The sequence below is a fragment of the Phyllosticta citriasiana genome (genome assembly GCF_038021145.1).
Source record: "Phyllosticta citriasiana strain CBS 120426 chromosome Unknown IWZ02scaffold_12, whole genome shotgun sequence".
In the NCBI taxonomy this organism is placed as follows: domain Eukaryota; kingdom Fungi; phylum Ascomycota; class Dothideomycetes; order Botryosphaeriales; family Phyllostictaceae; genus Phyllosticta; species Phyllosticta citriasiana.
The window spans coordinates 212629-239158 of NW_027117289.1; the positions used below are offsets into that span (position 1 = coordinate 212629).

Consider the following 26530-nt stretch of genomic DNA (forward strand, 5'->3'; position numbering starts at 1 on the left):
AAGGTCGACGGGTGTATTTTCGCCTTCGCCTCCTCGGCCTCCGTCGCAATGGACGCCTATTCAGCACACCCGTCCGTACTCTGGCTATCGGCAGTATCCGCCGATGGAGGAGACCTCGCCAACATACGTACACCATGGCTTCCGGCCCATTTATTCTGGAGGCGGAGGCCCAACACCCGGGGCTCCTCATCCTAACGCGATGGCTAGCCATCAAATGGTTCCTCCAGCTACGCAATCCATGCTTCATCCTTCAAACAAGAGGACTGCCTCGCGAGCTTCTCTAGTCGCGGAGCCATCGTCATCGATGCAGAAAAAGGAAAAGAAGCTCAAAGGGAAGTGGACGGAAGAGGAAGAAAAGCTGCTCATCAAGCTGAGAAGCAGCGGCATGAAGTGGGTCGACATTTCGCAGCAGAATCCAGGGAGGAGCGCGACCGCATGTCGACTCAGATATCAAAACTACACCGAGAAGAAGGAGTGGTCAGAAGATGAGAAGGACATGCTGGCGCGACTGTATCATCGGTAAGAAATTTCCTATTGCGACTCCAACAAGCTTGAATCGGACTGCTGACACAATTTGGTGGCCTCAGCTTCATGGAAGACATGTGGAAGCGCATCGCGGACGAAATGTGTCGTCCCTGGCGTGCCTGCGAACGCATGCATTGGCAACTAGGCGAGGAAGAAATGCTTCGCCGCGCCAACGTGCAATACCGTGGTACAGGGTCCTCAAATCCATCACAAATATATCACGAGTCGATGTCTCCTGGATCTGGCGACGAGCAGGAAGAGCATTATGAGCAGTCGCCGCCGCCAGTTGGTGTTCCCCTCCATCACTCCTCGTACTACCACACACGAGCCCACGTCATGCATGACGACCGGCCGCACCACCATGAAGAGGAAGACGATCGCAGCGAACACTGGGGTCCGGTTCATCGCACGGCGGATCGCTCTGCGACACAGCATACAATCCCGCCGGGACACAGTCATTCGGAAACAAGGCATGGGCAGTCGCAGCAACCACCCGCTTCCTCTCTACCTCCTCCATCCTACTCGCACCAACCGTCCTCAGGCCAGCACTCTTATAATCTTTCCCACCATGGTGGGCCGGCCAGAACAAGGACACCGGCTGGCACACCGACTCCCGGTCCCCTTGCGTCCCACCCGTACGCCCGCCCCACAACCCCGCCGCCCCGGACAACTAGTGCAGGGGGCGCTTCATATGAAGCCACCAAGTCCGTCTCCACTGCCACCGCGGGAAACAGTGGAGATGGAAGTGGTACAACGCCCAGGACTTTACCCGTACATGGCGGTCTTGCGAGTCCATTCCCATCGGGTGGACGGCGGAGACCAGGCTCGGCGAAGAGTCCGGAAACAGCATCCAAGGAGACCCCTCGGCGTGGTGGAAGGGAAGGCCTTCGAGATAGGAGTGAGCGAGCAGGCTTCGTTGCGGACATGGATGCAAAGACAGAGGATGGGGACAGAGGGCGCCAGAAAGAAAAGAAGTGACTGGCCTGGGCTAGAGTGGCTTCTTTGGAGAGGAAAGATCCTCAAGAGCAAGAGAGGATACGACCGTGTCGGCCTCTCGTAGCTCACTAAATCCAGAAGTCAGTAGGGTCTCGAACGGCGCCACCGATATTTGCCTTGCACTTTCCAGGCCCTTCGAACCCTCCCAGTTGGCCATGGTTATGCGAACTGAAGTAACGACGTGATGAGCATTGAAACGACATGAGAATTTTCCCCTTCACCGCAAAAGAGCACCTTTGCATCTGCACACGCACACAGAGACGGCACAAGCGCAAGCAACTTCATTCAACATCAACTTGGGTCGGCATTTTGTCCCGCATACAGAGACGATTGCATGGAAGCCTACTTCTGCATCATTCATCATTTGAAGAATTCAAAAACCCCAAACTTTAATGGGACATCAACTCGTTTGGGCAAAAATAGCACGCAGGGCGTTCATTTCCTGTGCCTTTGTTTCGATGACGAGATACGAATCACCCGTCCTATAGATGGGGGCAATGGCAGCGATGGAAAGAGGTGGGAATGCAGCACAGCAGACGGCACGTTCAGCCACCATCGGCGTAACAGTCGCAGCAGCACTGCACGGGCATGGAATTTGGCACAAGCTTTTACGAGATGGGCCTTGATAAGAGGCCTCCTCGAATGGTCATGGGGTGTTGGAGGGCGCTGTCGGCTTGGCATGGGCACAAGATGGAGCACGGTACGATATACGGGCATGACTTGATGAACTGCTTTATCCATTGCACAGCGAACGGCGATTGATTTCTGGATGGCTGGCTGGCTGGATGGATGAATGGTTGGATGGGTACTTGGGGAATTGGTCGGTGGCTGCTCTGTTTTCTGTGCATCATTTCCTGCATCTGATTTCATTGTTTCATTTTTTTGGATTTTGCATTGCGCTGTCTATACTTGTCCAGAATCTAGTGCTGCTCGATCAGTCAAGTACATACAATCTTGCTTCTACTTACTTAATTTTGATGATGGGTGGTAGTTTCCCGGTCCCATTGCCCATTGTGACGTCGAGCTGTTCATCATCAACGGTTTGGTTTTCTTTCTGGCTTTCAGACAGCCACGAACCACGAACTCATGATGAGTTCTTCAAAGTACCAAAACCTACTCCAAACAATCACTCGTCTTGAACTGACTTACTATCCATTCCACACGAACTCAGCCCGCGTAGAAGAACGGCCCTAGCACTCCAACCCCGCTTGCAAATTCCCTCTGGCCCACTGCCGATTCTGTCGAACAAGTCACAAGGAGATCTCCCGATCCTAATCACACTCTACTAATGCTTATCCAGCAAGAATAGCTCGCAAGGTTAATGACTGCAATAGTCCATCAACCCACAAAAGGCGAGGCAGCCTACCAAAAAAATCCGATGATGGCAAACACTTCGTGAGCAAGACCGCTCAAGCTGCGGACGCCGCCATGTAAGCCACCGATCCATCAAGTTCATTGCATGATAGCTGCTCACATGCCAACAAATGGCCAACTGACCGCCCAAAAAGCAAGGCATGGGCGACGTCACCTGGATGCTTGTCCTGCGCACATCCGACTTTCACTTGGGCGGTTCTCGTTGCCAACTCAAGACAGTCAGACAGTCAGACCCCGCTTCCGCATGCAACAGAGTGGAGGAACGACAAACTGACGTGTTGTGTCAGACCGACGGCCCAAGACCAACAGCCCACCACCCGCATGCTATGGTGTCGTTCGGTCGTCCGTGGCGGCGCGGACGCATTTAATGGAAGCCACAACAACGCCATTGCTAGCCATGGCCAGCCGTGCCGTGGTGAGGAGTCATTACCGCGTGTGCTCGTTGGTGTTGCGCATCGAGCTGTGCGGTCTACGCTCTGTAACTCCCACGATGACAGGACTTTGGTGCCACGCCACACCGCGCCGCTCCAACACGCCTTTTGAGACTGACAGCAGCCAAAAAGCAACAAAAGGCCTCAATACTCGAGTAAGACTTGCGGTGAGGGTATAGTTTGCGCTATAGACGCCGCGGTCTGGACGCCAGATAGGTGCCCATCAATGGATGGGTGGGAGAGTAGGGCGACGACGTAAACAGTGCAACCAAACGTGGCCATGCATTGCCAAATCCATCCAATTATTGAGTTAATATGATCACGATCTCAGAAGCAAGCAGATGAAGAAGTGAAAAAAAAAAAACAGACCGAGATTCCGGGAAGGGATTCCCCTGATCAGGAGGAGCGGCGTCTCCTTTGCACTCGTGCGTCCGCTGTAATGCAGCTTACAGCATCCATCCATTCTATACGCCCATCGTAGACCACCCATGTTCGCTCGCATCTTGCACAATCTCCATCCCTCGATCGAACGGGCTGCGTTCTTTGTCCGCCCAGCAGCAGAAGCATCAGCGAGTAAGCCAGCAAACACACCGTCGGTCGACGAACGCCATCTGCAGCTACCTACCGCTACCAACTGACCGACCGACCGTCTGACCTCTGCCTGCCTGTCTGCATATCCGAGTGAGGTGAGAAATGACCAACCAACATAAGCGCCATCACCATGTCGAATCCTGACCACAGAGAATCCCCTCCCTCGTATCGGTCCCTCACTACTACTCACTCTGTTGTAACAAACCTTGCCCCTGTTTTCCTGCGCCATGCCATGCCATCTCATCTCACTCTGTCCATCCCACTCCCCACATACCAGCCATGACCCTGTCCATTGTCAACCACCACCACCCTCACAAGCCGGCGCGGGCCTCCAAAGTTACCGTCTTTCCGTCCATCCATCCGTCCGTCTGTCCCGCTCTCCCTCGTCGATCTGATCATCAATCACCCTTACCAACCACCCCCCCCCCCCCCACGCCCAAATCAATTGGCATCCTAGTTTTTCTTCTCTCCATTCGAGTCGGTCAGCTAGCCAATCGATCACGGAGCAAGTCCGCCGAGAAGGAGCGACGAGATAGGCCCCAGCTTAGCAATAACGCCATGCGCCACTGCGCGCCACGCCGCTTCGCACCGCAGTGCGCGCGGGGCTCGCTCCCATGTTTTGCTACTGTATTCAGACCACTTGACGGAGAGAAAAAAAAAAAAAAAAAAGGTCGGGCGAGTGTGCGTGTGGCCGCTGTCACAGAGAAATGCGTTGAGAATTGCCGCATCGAAAGCAGGAAAGGGAGGTGCTTCACAAAGGACCAGAAAAGCCAGCCAGCACGACCGTTGACGCCTCTCACCCCGTCCAGCCATCCGGCAGGGATGCCGTTGTCTCCACTCTTTGACCGCAGACAGGGAACGGGGAAGAGCCGTCTTGTCTTGTCCTGTCCTGGTGAAGAGGCAGGAAAAAGGAACAGAAGAGAAAAAAGTGGGACGGAGTGACCCCTCGCATTTCTTCGCTTGCCCTCTCCCCTTCCCTTCTCTTGCCGCATGTGGACGTGGCCACGGTGAACCCGGCAAGCGAGCGGGCAGGCGGACAGACAGAATAGGAGGCGGGGGTTTGGCTGTCATTGTTTTTGCAGGCGCTGTTGGTTGTTGTGAGCTGCTGCTTCTACGTTTGTGCGCTCGTTTTGCCAGTCAGCCAGTCAGTCAGTCAGCGAGTTTTTTCCTGGCGTGGATACGCATCAGTGATCTTTTGACGCGCCTCGATGCTACACTCCACCCATCTTTCGTCCGCCCGTCAGGCAGTCAGTCTATCGGTGTGGCTCAGTCAGTCAGCGCGCCCGCCTGTCTGCCTGTCCGGCACAAGGAGCATCCATGATACACCCCATCCCCCATCCCCATGTTTCTTGCGTCTTTCTGTCGTGCATCATACCATGTCGTATCGTTGTCATCGTCGACCGGGTTGGCGGTTAAAGTTGGGTTGGGATGGCCAGCCGGTTGGGATGTTGTTGGTGGCTGGGTCCCCGTGTTGGGATCAAGGACGATGTCCCCGACGTACCTGGGATGCTTGCTCTGAGTGAGCCTTTGTCGAGCAGGGAGGTACGGGTTGGCTGGCTGGCTGATCCGTGTCCACAACACACATACACGCCGGCTTGACTGCTACTGCCCTGCTTCTTGCTGTTTGTTGGTGGTAGGTTCGGAATGTGAGACGTGTGTTCAGTGACCGCCTCGCCTCGTGTCGTCTCGTCTCACTGCGACGGTTGGCGTGTGCAGTTGGCAGATTGGTTTACTGTCTGGCTAGGGCGATTGCTGATGCCCAACCACGCGGGGTGACGCGGCTTTGAACGCGTGCCTACCGTGCTTGCAAGAGCGAGCGTGCTCATTCTACAAATTCATGTCGGAGGGAGTTCGAGAAGAGGGGAATGAGTGCCAAATCATCCGCTTCCGAGGATCCAGCTCAACCTCCGGCGGCGAGACGTATCCACACTTTCTGCATGCTGAGACAGCCCAGGTAAAGGCATGGCCATTCGCTTGATTCCTCCGCCGTCATCTCTCGTTCTTTGGTGGGATATCATACAAACCAGACGCAGGAACAAACGCCCAAAGACCTGAAACTCAATCCCGCAAGCCTGATGCAATCTCTCAACGACCAACAAAATATTTCACCAACAAACCTGGCCTTCTGCAACAGCATCTCATAGTCGGAGCACCGCCTTTCTCCCCCTCCATCATGTCATCGTCCGTGAACATCGATCGCTTGCGGCTCGGATGACGGCTCCTCAAGCGCCATGTCTCTCCAAATGATTGGTCGAGAAACAAGGCCCGTGTCAGGAGCTCGGTCGTTCTTCACTGCGACTTGTCTCCGGCCTGTGTCGTACCAGACGGAACCTCGCACGCCTGTGAGAAAAACAGGCGCGCTTCAACATCTTCCATATTCTCAAGACTATAGAAGTTGCCTGTCAAGAGCGAATCGGGTCAGTATTCTGCACATTCAAAAGGTTCAACAGCGTGTGGTGTGGATGATGTGACCAAAGCAGCAAAAGAGAGCGACTGGCAAACAAAAACAAACATTGCCAAGGGAAACATTGTCCGAGAAGGGCAAAAGAGAGCGAGAAGAGAAAGACGAAAAAGCGGTGCGGAAACAGACTGCTGTTGCGACTGCAGGCGAGAAAAAAGAGACTTGATGTTGGACATGAGAGGAAGGCTGATGGGAAAATCAGGCAGGGAGCCGCTTGGCAGAAAGCACCCGAGCGCGACGATGCATGCCATGACAGATCGGTTGCGTCGCTGTTTGTGCGCAATGGAGCCGCATTCCATGGTGTGAGATACGAGCGAGCAATGAGAACCAGTCGATCAGTCTGTGAGAGCTCATCTTGCAACGGCGAGGGGTTCGTGCCGTGCGACAGGGCAGACTGAAAGGAGCCTCCAAGTGACGCAAATCACGTCGCAACGCGGAGGCCCGCGGTTCGTCGCCAATTCGATGGAAAGCCAAGCGCGCTGTGGGGCGACCGTTGGGTAGAGGCGATAGCTTCGTCGGCCGGGGGGTGTGACAGGGGGTTGAAATAAGGATGGAACGAACAGATGGTCGCTGGTTGCTGCAGTGCAAGGAAACAGAAGATGATGCGCAAAGTCGTGCAACAACCAGTGCATACGGCTCCCGTCACGCACCACAGGGGCGTCTAAGGCCGGCGCCACAGCTCGATCCAAGAGCAGTCGGACGCCGATGGACGGGACTGTGCGACTAGGGCCTGAGCGCGGTGGCATCCGAGATGGCAGACTTGACTGGCCGGGTACAACCTCCTGTCGTGCTACCCCGCTACCCCGGATGCGACCCGTACCGTGCCGCATCGCGCCGCCGCGCCCCCTCGGATCCGCCTACCAGGAACGAGCATAAAACGACTGCTCGTCGCACAATACGTGGTCTTGCACACCGACTCGCAATGCTGGTCTTGTAGCCCGCTGCCCCGTTCCGCCGTGCAGTGTTGGTATGCAGGCAGCTGCGCAAAGGAGAAAAAGGAAAATACGTAGAAAACGACAAAGTGGAGAAAACAGGGGTCAAGGGACAGCGCAGAAGAGAAGACAACTCACCTCGCGGCACCACGAAAACACCCCCCTTGTTGATTCCAAACTGAGTGTCGCCAACTGTCGCCGTAACTTTTCCTTCCAGAACGCAAAAGACAATGTGCATCCTTCGAGAATTCTTCTTGCGCTTGATGCCATTGGGAGGAATGTCGACCATGCCTGCGGCCATGAATGGAGTTCCCACGATTTTGGCATAGCGAAACTCGGTGTCCGCTACGTCTCTTGTCTGTATCTTTCCGGCCGCGTATGCAATATCTGCGTTTTCCGATTAGATGGTATTTGGGGGTAGACTTGGTTAGGCGTCCTGAAGACTCACCTTGTTGTTGAGCACCATCCTCAATGCTGATGTTCTTCTCGTCATCCCATTCATTGAGATAACCAGCAATGATTCCGGCGCCCTTTTCCCAGGACTCGAGCTCGAGCTCAGGCTCCTCGTCGCTGGAGACGGATGACGCTCGTTTGCGCTTCTTGCCTTTTCCAGACCCCTTGCGTTTTTTCTTTGGTGCCTCTGCCTCGTCTGCGCGGATGATTCCCACATTCTGGCCGTCCCAGGAGTACTCTACTCTCTCGCCCAGATATTTGGCCAGCGGCTTGATCGAAGCTCTACCTGACCTGGTTGTTTTGACACCAGCGTCGTCAAATGGAGTCGTCGCTCGCAGAATATGATTGCTTTTCGGCGGAGGCGGAGCCATGGATCCGGCCCTGTGCAAGACAGGTTGCGGGTTTTCGTTGCTTGGACCAGCTGTTGGGGGTTTAGCCTTTGGACCACGTTGGGGTGGTTGTTTCTTGGCGACTGCTTCTGTTGTAGTGGTATTTTTCTTTGTGCGTTTAGCTGGTCTTTCCTCGTCTTCGGCGCCGGATTGTTTTGGCTTTGTGGCATTTGCTGTTTTTTGTCCTGAACCCTTTGGGCGTCCACGCTTTTTCGGCTGCAGCGCCGAGACTTCTTCAACACCAGTCTCATCGACATCCTGAACAGAAGACTCGGTCGCCTCCTGAGCCTTCTCTGCTGCTGTCTTGGGCGCTGTCGCCTTTGGGCGTCCACGCTTCTTCGGCTGAGGGCGTGGAGCCTTCTCGGGTGTCTCTTCGACCTCTGGCAAACTGGGTTCTTCTGCTTCTTTCTCATTTTCCGTGGCAGAAAGGCCAGATACATCTCCATTTGTGGCCAGCCGATTTCTTCGGCCTGCCCGCGAACCGGATCCGTTCGATGCATTTGCGGTTTGCATAGAGGCCAACTGATTGGACTTTTTGGGTCTTCCAGGTGCACGTTTCGCGGGCTTGTCCGCTTCGACTTGATTCTCGGCCTGTTTCGCCAGCTTTTCAAGACTTTGGCGTGATCGACCCGGTCTCTTGCGCGGTCTCGCTGCAGGAAACTCTGAAGGCTCCTCGGCATTGTCGTCTTCCTCTTCTTCTACCACCGGCAAGATATCGCCGTCTTCGACAGGGACGAGGCTTTCATCTTCGGTACTATTCGCAGGCACATCCTCCTCGTCTACCACTGTGTCTGTCTGTGTCGGCTCTTGCTCCGGTTCTGGGGTTGGCTCGATGTCGTAAATGCTTCGCCGGGCAGCGCTTTTGTTGCGGCTAGCACTGCTGTCGCCTTGATCACTTACAACATCGATGCTGCTAAAGTCCAGTTTGCGCGCTACTGCCGGATGCGATGACGCGCGGTCCGGGCTTCTAGTAGCTCTGCGCATCGACGGCGGACCCATGGAAGATTGCCTGCGGGGAGAGGAGCCGAGCGATGTCTTGATGGGCGAGCGACCCATTGGCGGGGGAAGGAATGTGGAGTTTCGCCCAGGGCGTATGGACTTGCGCGCGCTGAGTGCATCGGCGGGCTCAGGCATCGAACCTGCAAATCGAGAATCCGTCTCAGTATAACCATCACCTTCATAGCCGTCCAAGAGCGCGTCCACAAGAGCATTGTAGGCGCCATTGGTGGGCGAGTTTGCATCCTCGTCTGAGTCAAATAGTTCCGACATACTTTGTTGAATGTCCATGTCCTCGGAGGTGAGTGTCTTGTCGAGGGCTGTAGCGGTGGTGCGCTTTGCCGGCGATTTCTCAGGCGAGGAAAAGACGCCATCGAGGTCTTCGAATCCGTCCTCGTCTCGTTCCCTCTGCGCGAGGGTGACGCCGGTTTTTCTACAAATTATTAGCATTTGCGCTGGCGCTGGGTAGCTCCGTCGGTGATGCCATGCCTTCCCTGCTCGCCGACGCGAAAGTACTCATTCTCGCGGCGCTTCCGGCCCGGAGAGTTTGTGGGTGCCATGGCCGTGGGGTTCTTTCAATTGAAGATCAAAGTCAGGTAGGATGTTGCTGCGGAGCGACAGGCAAAGGTTGAAGCCAAGTGCGGACGCGTGTGGATGTCGAGCGACGCGTTGACCAAAGACATGGCCGGTGGGACGCCATGGGCCTGGAGGTTGTTTGGGTCTACCCAAATTGGGATAGCCCGTCTTGGCATTCACCAACGTCACGTCCTATTTCGACACTCTTGACACGGCCAATAATTGTTCGGATACCTCATCTGCTTTTCAGTGTTGTCACTTCAGCCAAGCGAAATAATGCGATTGAAGAAATGCCTGCCACGATTAAGTCAACTTACCCACCAGTGCTTGCTCGGCCGCACGACCACATCATGGGCAAGTTGGTCACAAAGTCGAGAGGCCGATTTCTGTCAATGTCTGAAATCTTTTGTATTGTTAACCGCCATGCTGACTACCGTTACCAGTGGTATCTCTTCTAAAGGGCTGACGAATGCAGTGCTGCGCGCAAACCGTAAAGCGAATGTAAGAAAAAGGACGAAGATCTACTTAAAAGAGCGCGTGTTGTGTCCAGCACAAGGAATGCTCGAAATCGAAGAAAGTAATGACTGGGAGAAGAAAAGAGAAGAAACTGGGTTGTAATCGCTTCAATGACGCCTTAATTGCGCCTGTATGCTCAAAACTCAAGTGAAATCTCCTGGACGATGAGAAGGCGACCGTTCAAAGGCGCGGAACAAGAGCTCGTCCAAAGGGGTATCCGAAAACTTAGGGCAGTGCTCCAAGGCCGGCAAGAATTTTCTGATTTGCGCCCATACGAGCTGTCTGGTACCAAAGACCCCGCTCGATGTCTGAGGCGTGGTGGCCCTCGACGATACGCTGGACACACTTCTGGACAACGGCCTGCTGAGCAAGCTCATGAGTCTTCATGTCGATGTATTGCTGGACTTGTGGGTTTACATGCGTCTGGTACGACTGGAGCTGCTGCTGGGCAGGCTGCTGAGCTTGCTGAGAATGGAATAGCTGGGAATGCTGCTGAGAGTGCTGCGGGAGGAAGTGAACCTGAGCTGGCTGGAATTGCTGCTGATCGCGCTGTTGGTGGATCTGCTGGCCACCTTGCTGAGGAAGAAAGAAGCCCTGCTGCAGACCAAGGACAGGCTGGTGGACGTTCTGCACGCCGTAGACAAGCTGGCCATCCGACAACCGCACACCGTCCTGGGCCTTGCTCTTCTTCCTGGGCCGCTTGCTAGGAGTCTCAGGCGGCACCGAGTCAGCATTGCGACGCTTGCGCCTGTTCCTGGCCGAGTTGTCGCCAGGGAAGTTGACCAAGTCCAAAGTCCACCAAAGGCTAGAATCTGGCTTGCGCTCGTTGGGAATTTTGACAAACGCCTTCGGAACCGCATGCCGGAAGCCTGACTTGTAGCTCTCGCCCTTCCCCTTGATGGCAGGGTAATTTTCCTCGGCGTACTGGTAGATTTGGTCAAACTTGATCATGTCGGCAGGACGGTCGGGAGCCCTGTAGTTGTAGAATGCTTCCTTTGCCATGTCGCCGTAGGATGGCAAGCCGCCGTTGCGATTTCCCATGGGCGATGGCCTAGGAGCGGGCGTGGGCGTAGCGGGAACAGTCTCATTGCCCTCGGTCCCAGCGTCAAAGTCGTCAGAAGGTGTGGCAAAGCGATTAGGCTCGGGTGTGCTGAAGGCGGCTTTCAAGAGGCTATTGATGTTGCTCGAAAGTTCGGCATGGGTAACGGGCGTGGCATATGGAATTAGCTTGGGCGTGCTGGGGACAGCTCCATCGCTGTTCGAAAGGCTATCCATGTTGTCCGAGGGCGTAGCAGTAGAAGCAGACGCGGCCATGCTGCACGCCGCTCCATGGTTGTCTGCAGAACCGGTGAAGCTGCTCGCGGGCGTGGCATATGGAGCGGGCTCAAGTCCGTCGACAGAGCTTGCATGGCTGTCGGGGGAGCTGTCCAAGTCATCTAAGGCAGTGACAGTAGGAGCAGGTGCAGACTCCTCCACGGCAGTTCCATTGAAGTTTTCGGATTCGTCGGACTCAACGGAGGGAATGATGATTTGGTCGTTGGAGTCGGTGACGTCGTGCAAGGGCGTCGACGTCTGATGGATCATGTCGTCGGAACCTTGATGAGGGGGAGTCAAGGACTGGTCGATGTCCTCAAGTGCGGCGTGGACTTCGGATTCAAGAATCGAGGTTTCCAGTTCTGGGCACAAGAAGAAGAACTCTTCCTGAGCCGGCGTGAGTCCGGTGTGGAATTCAACGTCAAAAGCAAACGATTCGTCGTTGGCTACTCCTGCTTCCACAGTGAGGTCGGCGCCGCCCGAAGGCTGATCTTTGGAGGCTGAGGACTGGATGTTGGAAGAGTCCATCGGCTCTGGTTCAGAAATGGGAGTTTGCTCGACGGGCTCGGGGGAGACGTCCTCGGTCTCGTTGGTGACTGCCTGGTCAATGTTCGTGAATGACTCAGGGATGGTGTCGTCTGAAGGCTTGCAGGACGCTAGATCAGCCTCGTTGTTGACCATGGCGAGAGTATGTCCACTCGGGAAAGTAACGAGAAAGGCTTCTGGCTCATGGACCAAGAGCTCACACACGGCATCTTCCTTCAAGAACTCGCGGATGCTGGGCAAGTCGGCTTTGAGGATGACACCCGATGGCAAGCCAGGGAAGACGGACTTGTTTTCCTTGGAGTTCTTGAGGAACTTTTCAATGGCGTCAGCGCCGGTGCCATAGTAATTGGGCTGAGCCGCCTTTCCCATCACCGAAATCCATGCCTTCATGAATTGGCCTTGCAATTCGCGCATGCGAGTGAGCGCCGTCAAGTCCTGCTTGAGGAGCGCAGCAAGATTGACTTGCGTAGCCATGCCAGAGATGTTGGACATTTTGGAAAGTAAAAGTTGAACGAAACGTTTGAAAAGCGGGCTGAGGAAAAACGTGTGAGACGAAGGGCGAAATGACGGAGCTCAAGCTCAAAGCCTGGTGAGAGGTATTGACGAGGGTGTCGGAAGAGAAGAGTCGAAGCTCGAGGAGGTTTCGTTGGCAACAGGGACGATTGAATGCTCTGCGTTGCAGCTGAAGCCCAAGATGGCGAGAAGAGATGTCGAGTAGCGAGGTTGAACACACTGAGTAGAGAAGGGGGAAGCTCAAGGCCAACGATGTGACGATCGAGAGCTTTGCGAAGAAGCGATGCGCTCAGAGAGAGTTGAAGGTGCGACGCTGCATAAGCTGAAGCTGAAGGTGAAGTTTTGGTGAGAGGGAGGCGCCGAGCGATGTGTTCGGTGACGGTGAGGAGTCGAAAGGTGAGCGTGGATTTGAGACGAAGACGGTACCAGTACCGAATACCAAACGCGACGAGTGAAAGCTCGACGACGAGACAAGAGCTCAGAGCCTGCTGAAGCTGCGACGGTGCGAAGTGTGTTGAAGCTGAGGAACGTTGTTTCAAGGCGGAGCGTAAGGGTTGAAGAGGGCGAGGTCGAAGTGGTGGAAGCAGATGTGTTAAAGAGGTGGAGGTAAAGTAACGAAGAGAAGAGGGCGAAGAGAGAGGACGTTGCGACAAAGCAGCGCGCTCAGAAGACGACGACGATAGTGTTGAGGTAGAGAGGGAGCAAAAACTTCAAGGAGCAAGACGAGCAACAGCGCGGACAGCTCGTAAAGCTGGGCTAACCGAGCTCAGACTCTCACGCCTCACGCTGTAGAGTGATGTGAAGTCGTTTTCTCGGAGGGATTTTTGCAGCAGTGTAATTAAGGTGAGATGATGCTCATGAAATCGAGATGGCTTGCAAACACTTGAAAGTCCAACGGCCCTACGGCGACGAATGTCTCCAGAGCCCATCGAAAATCCAACAGCTCCTACATGGCAAGTTCTGAGGCCCAGCTTCACGGACGCGGCGCACTCATGATCTGGACCGTGGTAGTGCCTGTGGTGTTGAGCCACCGCCCTACCCCTAGCAGACACTTCAACGCTTCAAGAGTTGATATTGCCAACACTGTCCCATTTTTAGATTTTGTTGACTACCCGAGTATGCTATTTCCCGAGTGAATAGTACGTCATGAATTCTGCCTCTCCGTCGAGCTTGAATAAATTGGGTCGAGGTTTGCCATCTTGGTACCTTCGCCATCATTTCTCATCGCCGCCCCCCGCTGCCGTTGTCTTTGTCAACGCAGCTAGCAGGCAAAAAGGCCAGGCACATGTACCGCAGTCAAAGCAAAGAGAGACCAATATAGATAGGAGCTTGGGTGGAAGTGCCTAGTCGCACGACAAGCGATCCATGACAGAATGAAAGCCGACCGTCCCCGCCATGCCGCAGCGCTTCATCTCACGAAACCACAACTCCTCCCCGCCGTCTCTCCAAGCAACCCCTCTCTCAACTGCAACGCAACATCAATCATTTAGAGCCGTTGCTCAATCAAGCCCAGCCAGCCATCCGAACCAGCAATCCTCCTGCAACGGAGTCGATCACGAGAACGCAAATGAAGAAACAGAAAAACCAAATTTGTCTACTCCTTTCCATGACCGATCGTCCATGACTTCATAGTGTCTTTTACATTCAACCATCCCATCCGCCGATGATACGATGGACGCTATCGCATTCGCTTGTTTTCCTGCTGCTCCTCGTGAAGTTACTGGAAAAAGAAAAGGAAAAGGCAAGAAAGTAATAGCCTTGAGACCTGGCAAGAGAGCGCAAGCTAGCCATGTAAGCCAGCGAGCACTCGAGCATGCGTAAAAGCGGAAATCAAGAGGCACCAGTCTCTGCGACTGGAGCAGAAGGACCACGGCCTCTGCCTCCACCGCCGCGTCCACGACCGTATCCCCTGCCGCCACGGTAGCCTCTGCCACGACCGCGGCCCCTGTAGCCGCCACGGTAGTTGTCGACGCTTCCCTGTCCAAAAGTCTCGAGGTTCTTCTTTCTCTCCTCATTGCGGAACTCCTGACCACCCAGACGGCCTCGCGCATCCTCCCTGTCCTTCAACTCGCTTGAGATATTGTCGAAAAACGAAGTGCTCTTGTTGTATGGAGCCGTCGGAATAACAACCGTCTCCTTCTCTTTCTCCGCTGTGCCATTGGTGCCGTTGAGCGGCTCCGGCTCCTCGCCTGGCGTGCCCACTGGAGAGCCCGTCGCGATTGCTTCCTTCACCAAATCTTGCTTGTTGAACTTTGCGTTCGACGTCTCGAAATCGAAATCTGTAGTAGGAACCTCAACCGGCTTGACCTGCTGATCTCTGAACCCTCCGCGACGTGGCGCACGTCCACCACGATATCCTGCCGCAAATCCACCAGTGCCAGGCTGCTTGCCGTGGCGGATCTTGTCATCGGCGCGCATCTCTGCAACCTTCTGAGTGAGGTTCTGCATCGCAGAGTCATTGTCGGGCTTGGCCTGAGTCGGCTGAGCGGCACCCTGCGGCGGCTTCAGCTTGGCCATGGCAGCAGCTACTGCAGCAGTGGCAGCTTGATACTGGGGAACGGTGCCGGCTGCTGCTGGGACTGACTGAGACGCCGAAGGTTGGGAAGCGGCAGCTGGCGCAGCGGGCCTCTGTCCCGGAGTCGCAAGAGGCACAGCGGGGATGATACGGTTGCTCTTGGGGCCGGTGGGTGCACCCTTGGGACCAGTTGGGGCTGCAGATGGAGCAGTCGTTGGATTAGCAGGAGCCATTGCAGCAGCCGGGTCTGGCTTAGACTCGACAGGCGGGGTTGGAGCTGGGCCCTGACCCGGAGCAGGGGTTGAGGTCTTGCTCTTCGCCTGAACCTCAGCTTTAGGAGCAGCATCCGCCTCAACTGGCTTCTGCGGCGCGTCCTTGTTGGGGCCAATTGGGCTAGGCTCGCCCGGCTTCTGGTTAGGGCCTGGGGGTCCAATGGGCATTTGAGCGTGCGGACCAGAGAAGGGACCCGGAGGGCCCGGAGGGAAGCCTTGGCCTGGAGGAGGGTACCAGCCTGGAGGCGCTCCATACGGCATGCCAGGGTAGCCAGGAAATCCGCCAGGACCACCGGGACCACCAGGGTATCCACCAGGAGGTCCACCAGGAGGTCCACCAGGAGGTCCGAAGCGCTGGTTGTTGAAAGGCGGGTAAGGCCCAGGGCCAGAGGTGGGATACGGCGGGTTGAAGTGCTGCGGAGGAAAGTTGGGCGGCTGGGTTTGCTGCTGAGTGTGGGGAGTCGATTGAGGAGGGCGGGCAGCCTGCAGAGGTGGTTAGTACGGTCGTAACTAGGACCAGCAGCTTTGAGACGTGATGGCAGCAGATCAAAGGCTGGGAGAAAGCCAACATACACCTAGGATCGCAGGATCATTTGGCATGGGCGGAGGAGCCGGCTTGGGCTGCTCCACCTTATCCTCTATCCTCAGGTCCTTGACATCACTGCCGCGGAAGACGATGTACTCGTAAATGTTGTCAGACGCCGGGATCTCGTCTTCACCATTGCGGCGACCCTCGGTTCCAAAGGAGGTGACATTCTCAAGCGCGACGGTTGAGTTCTCGGAGTTGATCTCATGGAGCGTTCCGACATAGCTGGAGGCCGGGGTTAATGACGTAGCGCGACGGACGGGAGGCAGAGGAGCCGTACCGAATGTCACTCTTGGATATCAGAGATATCTGGGCTCTGTGAGAGGAGTCTGTTAGCTGCAATTGAGCGCGGCAAGCGGTGACGCGTCTTGCGACTCACCCTATGTACTCGGACATGGCGGGCCTGGGCTAAAAGAAAGTGTCCAAGACGCGATAGAGTGAGGTTGCCAATGCCAAGGAGCAAGGCGAGGGAAGGAATCGGGGCTGCTTTTGAGTCTGCGAGCGTGGGTGCGGTCGGAGGCGGTCGAGAGTCAGGAGAGGTGATGGTGGTGGTGGATGTGCAAACGAGTTGTCCTCGAGGACGCGGGCAAGCTTCAGCTTCCGCTTTGACCTTTGACTAAGCCGAGTCTGTCACGAGACAGAAAGCTGGAGCTCTACCACCACCTGGAACCTTGCCAACAACTTTCGTAGCACAGAACAATTCACTTGAGATTACAGCGCCGCCGTTTTCCCAGGCTCTTCACTCCACATTCCGGTGCCGTCTTAAGATTTCATCGCCCCACAGCGTGTTTCCCCAGCCGTTTCAATTCCTCAGTATGGCCTCAGCACCAGCAGAAGCGGCAACAGCTTCAGACAACATTTGCGCCCAAGTAGACGGCTATCCTTGGGACAGCGACCGCGAATTTCAAGGCGGTCTCAGCGCAATCCTTGGATCAAACCCTTCAGCTGACCAGGCAATTGAGCTGACACTGCGCGCCCGTTGCTTCTACTACACAAGGTAGGTCATTTCATCGTGGCACCCCGCATTTTGCCCCACCACATAGGGAATGCGAGACAACAGTACCACCACCGTCGGTGGCAGAAGAGTAGTTTACAATGTGCCATAGTTGATCACCTCTTTAAAACCAGAAAATTCAACATCCTCGTCGACTTCGACGCCTACAAAGCCTACCGCGCCTCAATCCCCTCGCCCTCCCCAATCACCGCCGTCACAACAAACGGCCTCGTAACACCAACCAGCTCGTCCTCAACCAGCGCCTCTCCCCAGCCCCAACCACAGCTCCAACCCGTAGCACCGCCCTCATCCTCCGCGTCGCCCCAACCCCAAACATCCTCGTCCTCCGCTGCCGCTTCCGCTTCCGCTCCAGCAGCGTCGAGTAGCGGCGGTCCCGACGACGCGCCGTACCCGACCTCCTTTGCGCACATTGTCGAGCTCATCACGACCGGCCAGCCCATCCCGGGTATCAAGGAGATACCGGACACGGTGCTCGAGGGGCAGGGCACGGTGCCCGCGGCGGACAAGCGGCGCAAGCCCTGGGAGCGCAGCGGAGACGCGACGGCTGGGGCTGCTGCTGCTGCTGCTTCTGCTGCTGCTGGAGCAGGGTCCGAGTCGTCATCGAGACCGGATGCCGCGGAGGCGCAAGGTGCGCAATGAGGAGGTGCTGGTATGGCCGGGTGATTCGGCAATGGTGGGCGGTGTCCCATACCTCGGGATATGCTTGAGGGAATTCCAGTTGTCGTTGTGGGGAAGCTTGGTTGCCGGGCTCGACCGGCAGACTTGTGGAATGAAGTGGGATCGTGTGATGCGATTGACTGATTTCAGTCTCATCAGTCAGGCTCATAGATGGTCCACATAAGCTCTCAGAGCAGTGACGTATGAGTGCGAGGTAATGACTAGATAGACAAGCTCCAGAACCATGCCCAATTTCAGGCACTACCTGAGAATTTGAAATGTACTGGATATGTGTTTGACATGCTTGGCAAACCAACTTCGGAAGCAGAAAGTAAAAGTACATTTGAAATCTTTACCGATTTGATTCCGTATGCACATTCCCGCCTCTCTCTAGACCGGGGCCAGGTGTGCGAATTGAGCCCGAGTCTACCCATCCATCCATTCATGGCGAGCAGCAGCTGGTAGATCCAAACGAGATCGTCCAAGAAGCTGTCGATGTGTAGAACAAAGGAAAGAAATTCATGCGTGTCTCCCAAGCCAGCATCCATCCATGTACCCCACCTACCCACTCCCGACTCAACCCTCTCAAGCCACCAGAAGAATCGCGCCGAGCTGCAAGAGAAGAATTAAGGAGAAATCCAGTCAAGTCGGTGGGGGAGGGGAAGGGATGCGGTTCGTTGTGGCATTGCCAGGGGGTTTCGGGGGTTTTCCTGTGCCGCTTAGTTGCTCAGGCCGAGCTTGGCCATCAGGCTGCCGCTCTGCTTGCCGTCAAAGACCTTGAGTAGCTGCTGCCAGACCTGACCAGGCTCCTGGCTGGCGTCAATCGGTCTCCAGATACCCGTCTTCTGGTAGTACGAGACGACGGGGTAGGTCTGAGCGTGGTAGGTCACGAGGCGCTTCTTGAGGGCATCCTCGTTGTCATCAGAGCGCTGGACCAGGGGCTCGCCCGTCACGTCGTCCTTCATGGACTCCTTGGGCGGGTTGAAGATCTTGTGGTACGAGCGGCCAGATGCGGGGTGGATCAGACGTCCAGTGATGCGCGAAACAAGCAGCTCGTCGGGGATCTGCAGCTCGACGGCGTGCATGAGCTTCTGCTTCTTCTCGTCAAGCATCTCGTCTAACCGCTCGGCCTGGGCGACAGTGCGGGGGAAGCCGTCGAGGATGAAGCTGTGAGCATTGGTCGTTAGAATCCGTCTGATATCAGCCGACATCGGCCGAGAAGAATGTGTCTCCATACCCGTTCTTGCACTCCGTGTTGCTCTCGAGCTCCGACTTGATCATATTGACCATGATCTCGTCGCTAACAAGGCCACCGGCGTCCATGATCTTCTTGGCCTCCCTGCCCAGCGTGGTCTTTTTCGCAACCTGTGCGCGGAGCATGTCACCTGTAGCCTGGGTCCACTGTCAGTATCCCAAAAGCAGATAATCCCCAAGAGTTGACGTACGAGATGGCAGACGCAGAACTTGTCCTTGATCCTCGGCGCCTGGGTTCCCTTGCCTATAGATGACACGGTTAACATGCCAAGCTCTGGAGGCGCTTTTGCGGAGGGCGCAAATCCAACAACGTACCAGCACCAGGAGGGCCCATCAGAATCATGCGCATCGTCTGTGTAAGAGCAGGGGTGCCGCCAGTGTTGCCCTCCATCTTGGACTCGAGTACGGAGATGCGGTCCTCGAGCCTCAGGACCAGGCTCTTGAGGTCTTCGACGGCGCTGTCAATCGGAGCCATTGCGTCTGCAAGTGTGGTGAGAATCCAATGCCAATGACTGGGCTCAAGCAAGAAGGAGACGCACGGTAAGGGAGGCGCGCGAAAGGGTTCTGGCTATGGCCTGGGGAGAGGCTGGGGACGGCGGTCGAAAAGCTGATAGAGCTGCCTGCGAAGATGAGGTTCGGGTTGTTTGCGGCCAGCAGCTGCGGGCAGCGGGCGGCGGGCGGCGGGCGGCGGGCGGCAGGCTTCGGTGGTTCGGCTATGCTTGCGCGCGAGCCGGACAGCCACGCCGACCGCCTTCCGTCTGCCAGCGGCCCTTCGCCCGGTTGTCGTGCCCGTCAACTGCTTCGTCGGAGATATCTAGGATTCAATTGCATCTATTGTATCATTTCCCCCCTGAGGCTCAATTCACCGCCTCCACTGCAACCCCTGAGAAAGAGAAAAGAAAGGAGAAAGTCTCGCACTCTCTTGCTCGCCTGCTTCTTCTGGTATTCAACCCATGCATGCTATGCGCTAAGCCCTCATCTCGTCATCATCGTCCACCAACGCCCTATACCAAAGCCAAATGACCTTCAGTCACCAACCTCTATCCAGCCTTTGCAAACGCCCTGCGCCTCTATCCCTTATTTACCAACTGATGCTATGCAAGTCTCAAATGTGCATCTTTTTTGACGGCGTGCCAGTGCTCTCATCAGCTCCACGCTTGCCCAAAACAGGTGTGCTTCTCGCCTTGCCGTAGACCTCCTCGTAGCAGCTGTTGTGATAGATCTTGGGGCCCACTTGGATTGCATCCATCCAGACAAACTCATCATCAAGTCTTGAAGGCGTGAATTTTTCCTGGCAAATTGGGCACGGCGCGTTAACCAGCTCCGCGTCTAAGGGAACGCGCACGAAACGTTGTTGATTCTTGGGCGCGCTGGCGTTCATCCCGTTGGTCTCTGGGGGCGGCTTCGCTTCGTCTTGTTCTCGGTAGTCAATCCATTCCTTCTCTCCAATGTACCAGCTGCGGTGGATCGCTTGCTTCACCAGGTTGGGATCCTTGACCTTGAAGTGCCAGTCCAGGTGCCTGCGCTTCATAGCTTTGCCATCGTCTGTGGCTGGGAATCGGCGGCCGCATGTAGAGCACTGGTTAGGTCGGGCCTCATATAGGAGGCTGATGAGTTCCGGGCGTGGTCGCTTGATGGACTCCTTGGTCAACTCAATGTCGTTGGTCACTGAAATACTGCCGGGGAGAGGGGTTGGTGCGACAGGGGCGGCCATCGGTGGGGCCGAGCCACCAAGCAGGCCCTGAGCGCGAAGCGTATCGAGAAGTGAAAGGGTATTTATAGGCGTCGCTGCTGGGGCGACCGGAGGTGCAGCGGGAATTGGCAGCGGAGGCGGCTGAGCTTGCTGAGGAGTCGCGCTTCGTTGGATTCCCCTGAGCATGTCTGCTAGTGATGGCGGTGGCCCGGCATTCATGGTCGGCACAGGTGTATGTGACTGCTGGACGGGAGTAGGAATTTGGGGAATTTGGGGAATTGGCATCATTGAAGGCGTAGGACCGGGAAATGGAAGAGGTCTCAGAGGCGTGCTTGCGGGAGGGACTGGTGCAGTCGCACTTGGCTGTGCAACAGCTGCCCCCAATTGCGCAAGTTGCTGCTCGACTAGCTGGAGCTGACTTGGGGGAAGCTGCTGTGAGTTGAGTAGAGCCTGCAAGTCCAGAAAAGTCTTGAGCCTCTTTTGCTTTTCTGCGTCGAACGGGCTAGCTGCAAAATCATCCCTTGCACTTGCAACGAGTCGCTCCACGTCTGCCTTGATCTTTTCTGCAGAAACTACAGGAGGTGCCGCAAAAGGCATTCCCGGGACAGGAGATTGGCGGACGCTCTGCGGAGGTATGCCGAACGGCAGAGTCATAGAAGGAGCGGGAGAGTCTCGAGCCTGAGGGACCGCCGGAGGCGGAGGATAGGGCATTCCGTTTTGGGCTGGCGACTGCCTTGCTGGATTTCCAGGATGGTATCCAAAAGGGGACTGAGTAACGCGCGGGTCTTGGCCGGGGGCAGGTGACCTTGTCTGATTCTGCTGCGCCTGCATGGCCACGGTCTTGAATTTCAGCAAGACATTGTCAATCTTTCGCGTGACCTCGACTGGAATCACAGGTCGTGTGTCCATGGACTCGGGTACAGGCTGCTTCCATGTTCGCAGTAAACCTTCGAGTGCTTTCCTGGTGGGTGTGTCGACCAGAGTGTAGGCGTTGACAAAGGTGTCGTATAAATTGCTGCCAAGGTAGACGGTATACGGAGTACCCACGTTCTTTACGATTGAATCCAAGACGTAGAGCGCGGGCAACTTCCACTCTGGCCGGGTCTAAATGGATTAGTTGAGTCACCGGCAGCATGTGAGGAGCCACTCACCGTCTTGATGTGGTTTTCCAGCTCTCTCGAGATGGCTTGGGCGTGTTCAGTGTTTTCCTTGGCGATGATTGTTAGATTGCTAATCTCCGGTCTGCTGTTGAACTTGAGGTCTTGCAAAGCCTCTCTAAAGTCGGCCGCGACTTCTGCTGAGGGGAGTGACATGATGGGCTGTTGCGGTGCAAAGGTTCAAGGTTAGTGCTGGATCAGTCGGGCAGAAAGCTGATTCGAGATATCTGCTAACAAGAGACGTGAACGTCGATGAAGTTGTTCGCTTTGCTTCAAAGCGAAAGTCATCCAGCGCCGACTGTCCGGCTGTGAATCAGGGACAAGGAAAATTTGTAGTCTTCTCGTCTCTCGCTGGTGAAAGTGAGGTCAAAAGCAGCACGTGTATCTTCGCTAGCTATTTCCAAGCAAGCCCACAATGACCGCCTTTTGCACGGAAGTGTAATTGAGTGACCTGATCCTGCTCTGCACTACGCCAAAACGGTATCCTCCAGCCTGACAGCAGCACCTGAAGCTCAACGGACCACCCGTCGCGGAAAGACGAGGTAGCTCCACGCCGCCTGCTCAGTTATCGCGCGCCCTCCTCAAAAATAGACGTGCCCGAAGGGATGAGAAACTGGCGAAAAAGCAGGTGTCGCGTTCAACGACAGGTCAGATAACGCGGTCGCAGCGGTGCAATGTGGAGGCGATGAAAACGACGGGGTCGAGACGGTCGAGAAGGCGAAGTCGAACACGATTGCGATGAGGAACAAGAGGCGGAAATTGTTGGTGCGATGATGGGGAGACGTCGTTGCCGGTGGGCACTTCAGGTGAGGTTGGAATGTGCTGGGCGAGGTCGGTTGGTTCGGAGGCCGAGCGGCGGTTTCCTGGCGACGGCGGCGCTAGGACGAAATTAGCTAAAGGGCTTGTGACCTGAGGCAGCCGTCCCTTGTTGGATGTTTGCTGGCGGTGACCTCATGTTGGGCGACCTACATACGTCTGGTACCTTACCGACAGGAGCAGCCATTCCACGAGCCAGTCCCAAAGAGATAAAGACGCTGCCTTGCCCGAGTTCACTCTCCTCCTCTCTCGTCCCTCTGACCTCTCCATCTGCTGAATCCTCCCTCTGTGTCTCTGCAACATGAAGTTCTACATCATCTCCCTTGTCCTCGCGCTCTTCGCCGTCTGCGCCCTGAGTGTCGCGCCGCCTCAGCGCTCCGTCCTCGTGAGCTACTCCAAGGATACTCCAGAAAAGGTTCTCGACGAGGCCAAAAGAGCCATTATCGATGCGGTAAGATCACAGAACATTGCTGATGTGCTGCTCTACTGACAATTGGCTTTAGGGCGGCTTTATCACTCATGAGTATAGTAAGTTAGAGGACCCATCAAAACACCGCACTGTAGCACGCGCTAATACTACTACTTCTCTTAGAGCTGATCAGGTACGTTATTATGACCACAAATCTACGCTTGCGCAAACAGCTGATGCTCGTTAGGGGCTTCGCTGCCAACGCGCCGACAAAGATCCTCGAGAACATCCAATCCTGGGGCTCCGAGTACAATGCACTCATCGAGGAGGACCAGCAAATCCATGCATTCTCCGCCAGGCCATAGGCACTTGTTGGAAATTGGAGGAGCATTTGAACCATGCCCATTCTTTACAGTCATTCAAGGAGATGACGCTCTTGACGGCTGCATTGCTTTTACAAACGAAACGTTGGCCCGCTGTTGCGGCCCTGGGTTGTACGGACATTAGTCGGGAAAGGGATACCATGATTGGACAAGGCGCAGGAAGTTATGAATCGACACACCCATTCTCCTTTGAAAAATGATGCCCGAGGCGCTTTCGAACGTGGAATGTGAGACAAGACGCGCATGATGATGCGCGATTCTTTGCATCAGTAGGCGGGAACGGGCCGCCCTCGCGGTGAAGTCAAAATTGTACAAGCAAACGCCTTTTCTGTAGCTGGCCAATCGCCAAGGCATGAATTGGGTAATAGACGACCAAATAAGAGCCATATTGCCATTCAAGCCAATGTGCTGTTCTGGCCGTGTCGGCTCAAGCCCAAGACCGGCAGGAGCAGCCTAGCTTTCTCGTGCATGCGGCTTCGCCGGGATGCGCGCCGGTCGAGGGGTTAGGTCGCGTCAGGGTCCGCGCAGTCCAACGCATGGTTCAACAACAACCTTACTCCATCTCAGAGCTCCCCGCCGCCCAGCCCCATTTCCTCCGTGGTCCGACAGCCCTACGACCATGTGTAAGGGCTCGAAACTCTTGAAAAAGCCCTTCGACGCATACCAGACCCGCTAGAATTCCGACCAGCATGGACACGACCTCGCCGGAACTCGAGACGGCTCTTCTGGCCTGGGTCAACAGGTTCAGCTTGTCCAAGCCGGTAGAGTCGTGGGCCGAATTGAAGGATGGCCAGGTTCTTTGGCACATTCTCCACGAGGTCGACCCAGAGTACTTCAAGGGCAATCTGCCCGAAGCAACCACACAAACCTCCGACAGCTGGATTCCGCGCTGGCAGAACAGTAAGAGGGCGCTTTCACACACATTTGGCTGTCAAGGCTGACACGGGTACAGTTAAGCATGTCGACAAGGTCGTAACCGCTTACTTGACCGAGGAATGCGAACGGCAGGCCGTCGCGCAGCTCCTCAAGACCGATCTCAAGGCAATTGCCATTGATGGTTCAAAAAAGGAGACGACCATGGTGCGTTTTCGGTACACCTTACGCAACCACTACCCACTACTTACAGCTTGTAGCTCGTCAAGTCTGTCCTCTTTGCAGCCATATACTCGCCCAAGGCCAGTGACCGCATGGTCGAACTCATGGAAAAGTTCATAAATGAGCTCGGACCCGCCGTCGCATCACCTATCGCCGAAATGATCCAGAACATGGAGAGGGCCACGGATGCCCACGCTGAGCCCGAGCTCCCGGAAGTCGAACAGCCCGACCCAGAAATCCAAGACCAGATTCAACGCGATCCTGAACTTGAGCGGGAAGAACGACTCATTCGAGCAAACCAGGAAATAAAGCAACTCAAGCAGAAGCTTGGTGACACAACAGAGGACTTGGAGGAAGCAAGGAAGCGAGTCTACTCGCTCGAAGAAGAGATTGCCGAGTCTAGGCTGCAGCTGGGGCGCAGCTCTATGCGCTTCACAGACGACGAAGAGCTAAGCGAGCTAAGAGCACAGGCGATGAAGGATCGTGACTACATTGCACAATTGGAATCGGATCTCGTGGAGGCTCGCGACACTGTCGACAGATATGAGAGCCAGCTCGAGCGTCTCAAAGCTGATGCGGAAACCAAGCTTCAGCTTCGCGACGAGCTCCAGATGGTCAGGGCAGAGCGCGACGAACTTGCAGGAAAGGCCAAGGCAAACGAGAATCTACGCAAGAAGATTCAGACCATGCAAGAAAAGGAAAAGGCGTCTCAGGCTCTTCAGGAGGACTATGCATCGATGAAGGAGCAGCTCGATGAGCTGGAAACCATGAGAGAGCAGTCTTCTGCGCTGCGTAAGGCCAACGAAGAAAATATGGTTACCATTGCCAACGGCGAGCAAGAAATCTTCGACCAAAAAACTGCCAAAAAACGTCTCGAGCACGAGTTGAAGCTATGCACGGGGCGCCTGGAGCAAGCCAAGGAAATGGCAAACCGCTACCAAGAGGCGAATCAGGAACTCGAGAACAAGCTGCGCGAGCTGGAAGACCGTGCGACTGGTGCCGAGGCTCTTGGTTCTCTCGAGGAACAGCTTGCCAAAGAGGATGATGATGGCAGATCGATGCGCAGGTCATTCTTCGGTGTCGAGAGTGCCGACGTCATTCTGCTTCAACAGAAGATCAGCCTGCTTGAGTCTAGATGCAAGAGGATCGAGGAAAAATATCTGGACGTTTACCAAGAGAACCTTGGCCTCCAGGCTGCTCTCCAAGATGAGCAGGAGTTGAAGGAGGCGTAAGTTCCAAAGCCCAACTGGTGCCGAATGCTGCTGACTCTACTAGTGATGAACCGTTCGTCCACCAGACCAACAGGCTCCACGCTGCCGAAGCAGAACTTAAGGAGTTAACAAACAAGGTCCATGCCATTTCGACAAAGAACATGGAGCTTCAGCACCAACTTGCTGAAATCACTGGAACCGGAAAGACGGACGGCGCCGGTGCGGATTACGACACTCTCAAGGAGAACTACGAGCAGATGCTTCAGTCCCATGAAGAGCTCCAGAAACATGCCGAGAAGGTCGACACCGAACTCGATGACCAAAAGGCTTTGCTCCGTCACAAACTCCTTAACCCCGAGGTGCTTCGCCAGGAGGACGTCGAGCTGTTCGAGTCCAACGAGCACAAGCTCCTGTTGGAACAGTTGAACCTGTTCAAGGAGGCTCTAGAGGAAGAGAGCGACCAGATGAAGCACAGCATTGCCGCAGAGGTAACGAAGAAGCTGCACAATGGCATTGTCGACCTGGCAAGTCGTGACAAGGTAAGATCGCTGGCAATATTAATCTATCAATGCTAAGTCCCGAAAGCGTATCGCCGAGCAGGAGACGCAAATCAAGCTCCTCCGACAAAATATTGAAAAGATCAAGCGGGAGACTGGCGACAAGGCATCTGTAAGCTCTCATTCGCTGGCACCTCATCTTCAAATCAAGAGCTTCTCCACTAACAATGCGCAGCCCGAGGTACAAAAGGAGCTGGAAGCGCTGCGGCGCGAGAACAAGCTCATGACGAGCGCGTGGTACGACATGGCGAGCCGGCTGCAGAGCAATACAGTCGTGTTACAGCGCACCAAGGCCGA

General features: G+C 55.4%; 8 protein-coding genes across 8 annotated transcripts; 3 read left to right on the plus strand and 5 right to left on the minus strand.

Annotated features, from left to right (window-relative positions):
* Positions 1 to 304: 304 nt before the first annotated feature.
* Positions 305 to 702, plus strand: IWZ02DRAFT_382835 (uncharacterized protein; the record flags this gene model as incomplete). The annotated part of the gene is made up of 2 exons (XM_066765244.1): positions 305 to 519; positions 588 to 702. Coding segments are annotated over 2 exons (330 nt in total), but the record flags the coding sequence as incomplete, so codon positions are not given.
* A 6533-nt stretch (positions 703 to 7235) lies between these two features.
* IWZ02DRAFT_435547 (uncharacterized protein) lies at positions 7236 to 9598 on the minus strand (the record flags this gene model as incomplete). Its single annotated transcript, XM_066766449.1, has 3 exons — positions 7236 to 7357; positions 7449 to 7697; positions 7759 to 9598. The coding sequence occupies 3 exons, from the start codon at positions 9596 to 9598 to the stop codon at positions 7236 to 7238; spliced, it is 2211 nt and encodes a 736-aa protein (XP_066619916.1).
* Positions 9599 to 10465: 867 nt separating this feature from the next.
* IWZ02DRAFT_435548 (uncharacterized protein) lies at positions 10466 to 12592 on the minus strand (the record flags this gene model as incomplete). The annotated part of the gene is made up of 1 exon (XM_066766450.1): positions 10466 to 12592. One exon carries the CDS (start codon positions 12590 to 12592, stop codon positions 10466 to 10468), a length of 2127 nt encoding a protein of 708 aa, XP_066619917.1.
* A 1752-nt stretch (positions 12593 to 14344) lies between these two features.
* Positions 14345 to 16560, minus strand: IWZ02DRAFT_55754 (Scd6-like Sm domain-containing protein). The gene is made up of 4 exons (XM_066770889.1): positions 16366 to 16560; positions 16267 to 16302; positions 15974 to 16211; positions 14345 to 15883 (listed from the first exon to the last, which is right to left on the minus strand). Exons 1-4 carry the CDS (start codon positions 16380 to 16382, stop codon positions 14444 to 14446), a joined length of 1731 nt encoding a protein of 576 aa, XP_066619918.1. The 5' UTR covers positions 16383 to 16560; the 3' UTR covers positions 14345 to 14443.
* Positions 16561 to 16625: 65 nt separating this feature from the next.
* On the plus strand, positions 16626 to 17776 carry IWZ02DRAFT_55790 (uncharacterized protein). The gene is made up of 2 exons (XM_066770891.1): positions 16626 to 16983; positions 17115 to 17776. The coding sequence occupies exons 1-2, from the start codon at positions 16802 to 16804 to the stop codon at positions 17638 to 17640; spliced, it is 708 nt and encodes a 235-aa protein (XP_066619919.1). The 5' UTR covers positions 16626 to 16801; the 3' UTR covers positions 17641 to 17776.
* A 413-nt stretch (positions 17777 to 18189) lies between these two features.
* On the minus strand, positions 18190 to 19601 carry IWZ02DRAFT_55777 (adenylate kinase-like protein cytosolic). Its single transcript, XM_066770890.1, has 4 exons — positions 19228 to 19601; positions 19104 to 19156; positions 18896 to 19050; positions 18190 to 18825 (listed from the first exon to the last, which is right to left on the minus strand). Exons 1-4 carry the CDS (start codon positions 19385 to 19387, stop codon positions 18378 to 18380), a joined length of 816 nt encoding a protein of 271 aa, XP_066619920.1. The 5' UTR covers positions 19388 to 19601; the 3' UTR covers positions 18190 to 18377.
* A 375-nt stretch (positions 19602 to 19976) lies between these two features.
* IWZ02DRAFT_55806 (uncharacterized protein) lies at positions 19977 to 22164 on the minus strand. The gene is made up of 2 exons (XM_066770892.1): positions 21757 to 22164; positions 19977 to 21709 (listed from the first exon to the last, which is right to left on the minus strand). The coding sequence occupies exons 1-2, from the start codon at positions 21916 to 21918 to the stop codon at positions 20018 to 20020; spliced, it is 1854 nt and encodes a 617-aa protein (XP_066619921.1). The 5' UTR covers positions 21919 to 22164; the 3' UTR covers positions 19977 to 20017.
* A 715-nt stretch (positions 22165 to 22879) lies between these two features.
* IWZ02DRAFT_492977 (uncharacterized protein) lies at positions 22880 to 23352 on the plus strand (the record flags this gene model as incomplete). Its single annotated transcript, XM_066769891.1, has 4 exons — positions 22880 to 23029; positions 23082 to 23106; positions 23171 to 23180; positions 23235 to 23352. The coding sequence occupies 4 exons, from the start codon at positions 22880 to 22882 to the stop codon at positions 23350 to 23352; spliced, it is 303 nt and encodes a 100-aa protein (XP_066619922.1).
* Between the last annotated feature and the right edge of the window lie 3178 nt (positions 23353 to 26530).

Bases quoted from the DNA above. Each gene is read 5' to 3' on its own strand.
- IWZ02DRAFT_55754 (XM_066770889.1), bottom strand. The intron at 16,212-16,266 runs GTACGGCTCCTC...CCCGGCCTCCAG, and splicing joins ATATCCAAGAGTGACATTCG to CTATGTCGGAACGCTCCATG. The intron at 15,884-15,973 runs GTATGTTGGCTT...CCACCTCTGCAG, and splicing joins ATGATCCTGCGATCCTAGGT to GCTGCCCGCCCTCCTCAATC.
- IWZ02DRAFT_55790 (XM_066770891.1), top strand. From the start codon at position 16,802: ATGGCCTCAGCACCAGCAGAAGCGGCAACAGCTTCAGACAACATTTGC. The intron at 16,984-17,114 runs GTAGGTCATTTC...CTTTAAAACCAG, and splicing joins CGTTGCTTCTACTACACAAG to AAAATTCAACATCCTCGTCG.
- IWZ02DRAFT_55777 (XM_066770890.1), bottom strand. From the start codon at position 19,387: ATGGCTCCGATTGACAGCGCCGTCGAAGACCTCAAGAGCCTGGTCCTG. The intron at 19,157-19,227 runs GTACGTTGTTGG...TGTCATCTATAG, and splicing joins GATGGGCCCTCCTGGTGCTG to GCAAGGGAACCCAGGCGCCG. The intron at 18,826-18,895 runs GTATGGAGACAC...CAATGCTCACAG, and splicing joins AACACGGAGTGCAAGAACGG to CTTCATCCTCGACGGCTTCC.
- IWZ02DRAFT_55806 (XM_066770892.1), bottom strand. From the start codon at position 21,918: ATGTCACTCCCCTCAGCAGAAGTCGCGGCCGACTTTAGAGAGGCTTTG. The intron at 21,710-21,756 runs GTGAGTGGCTCC...TAATCCATTTAG, and splicing joins TGGAAAACCACATCAAGACG to ACCCGGCCAGAGTGGAAGTT.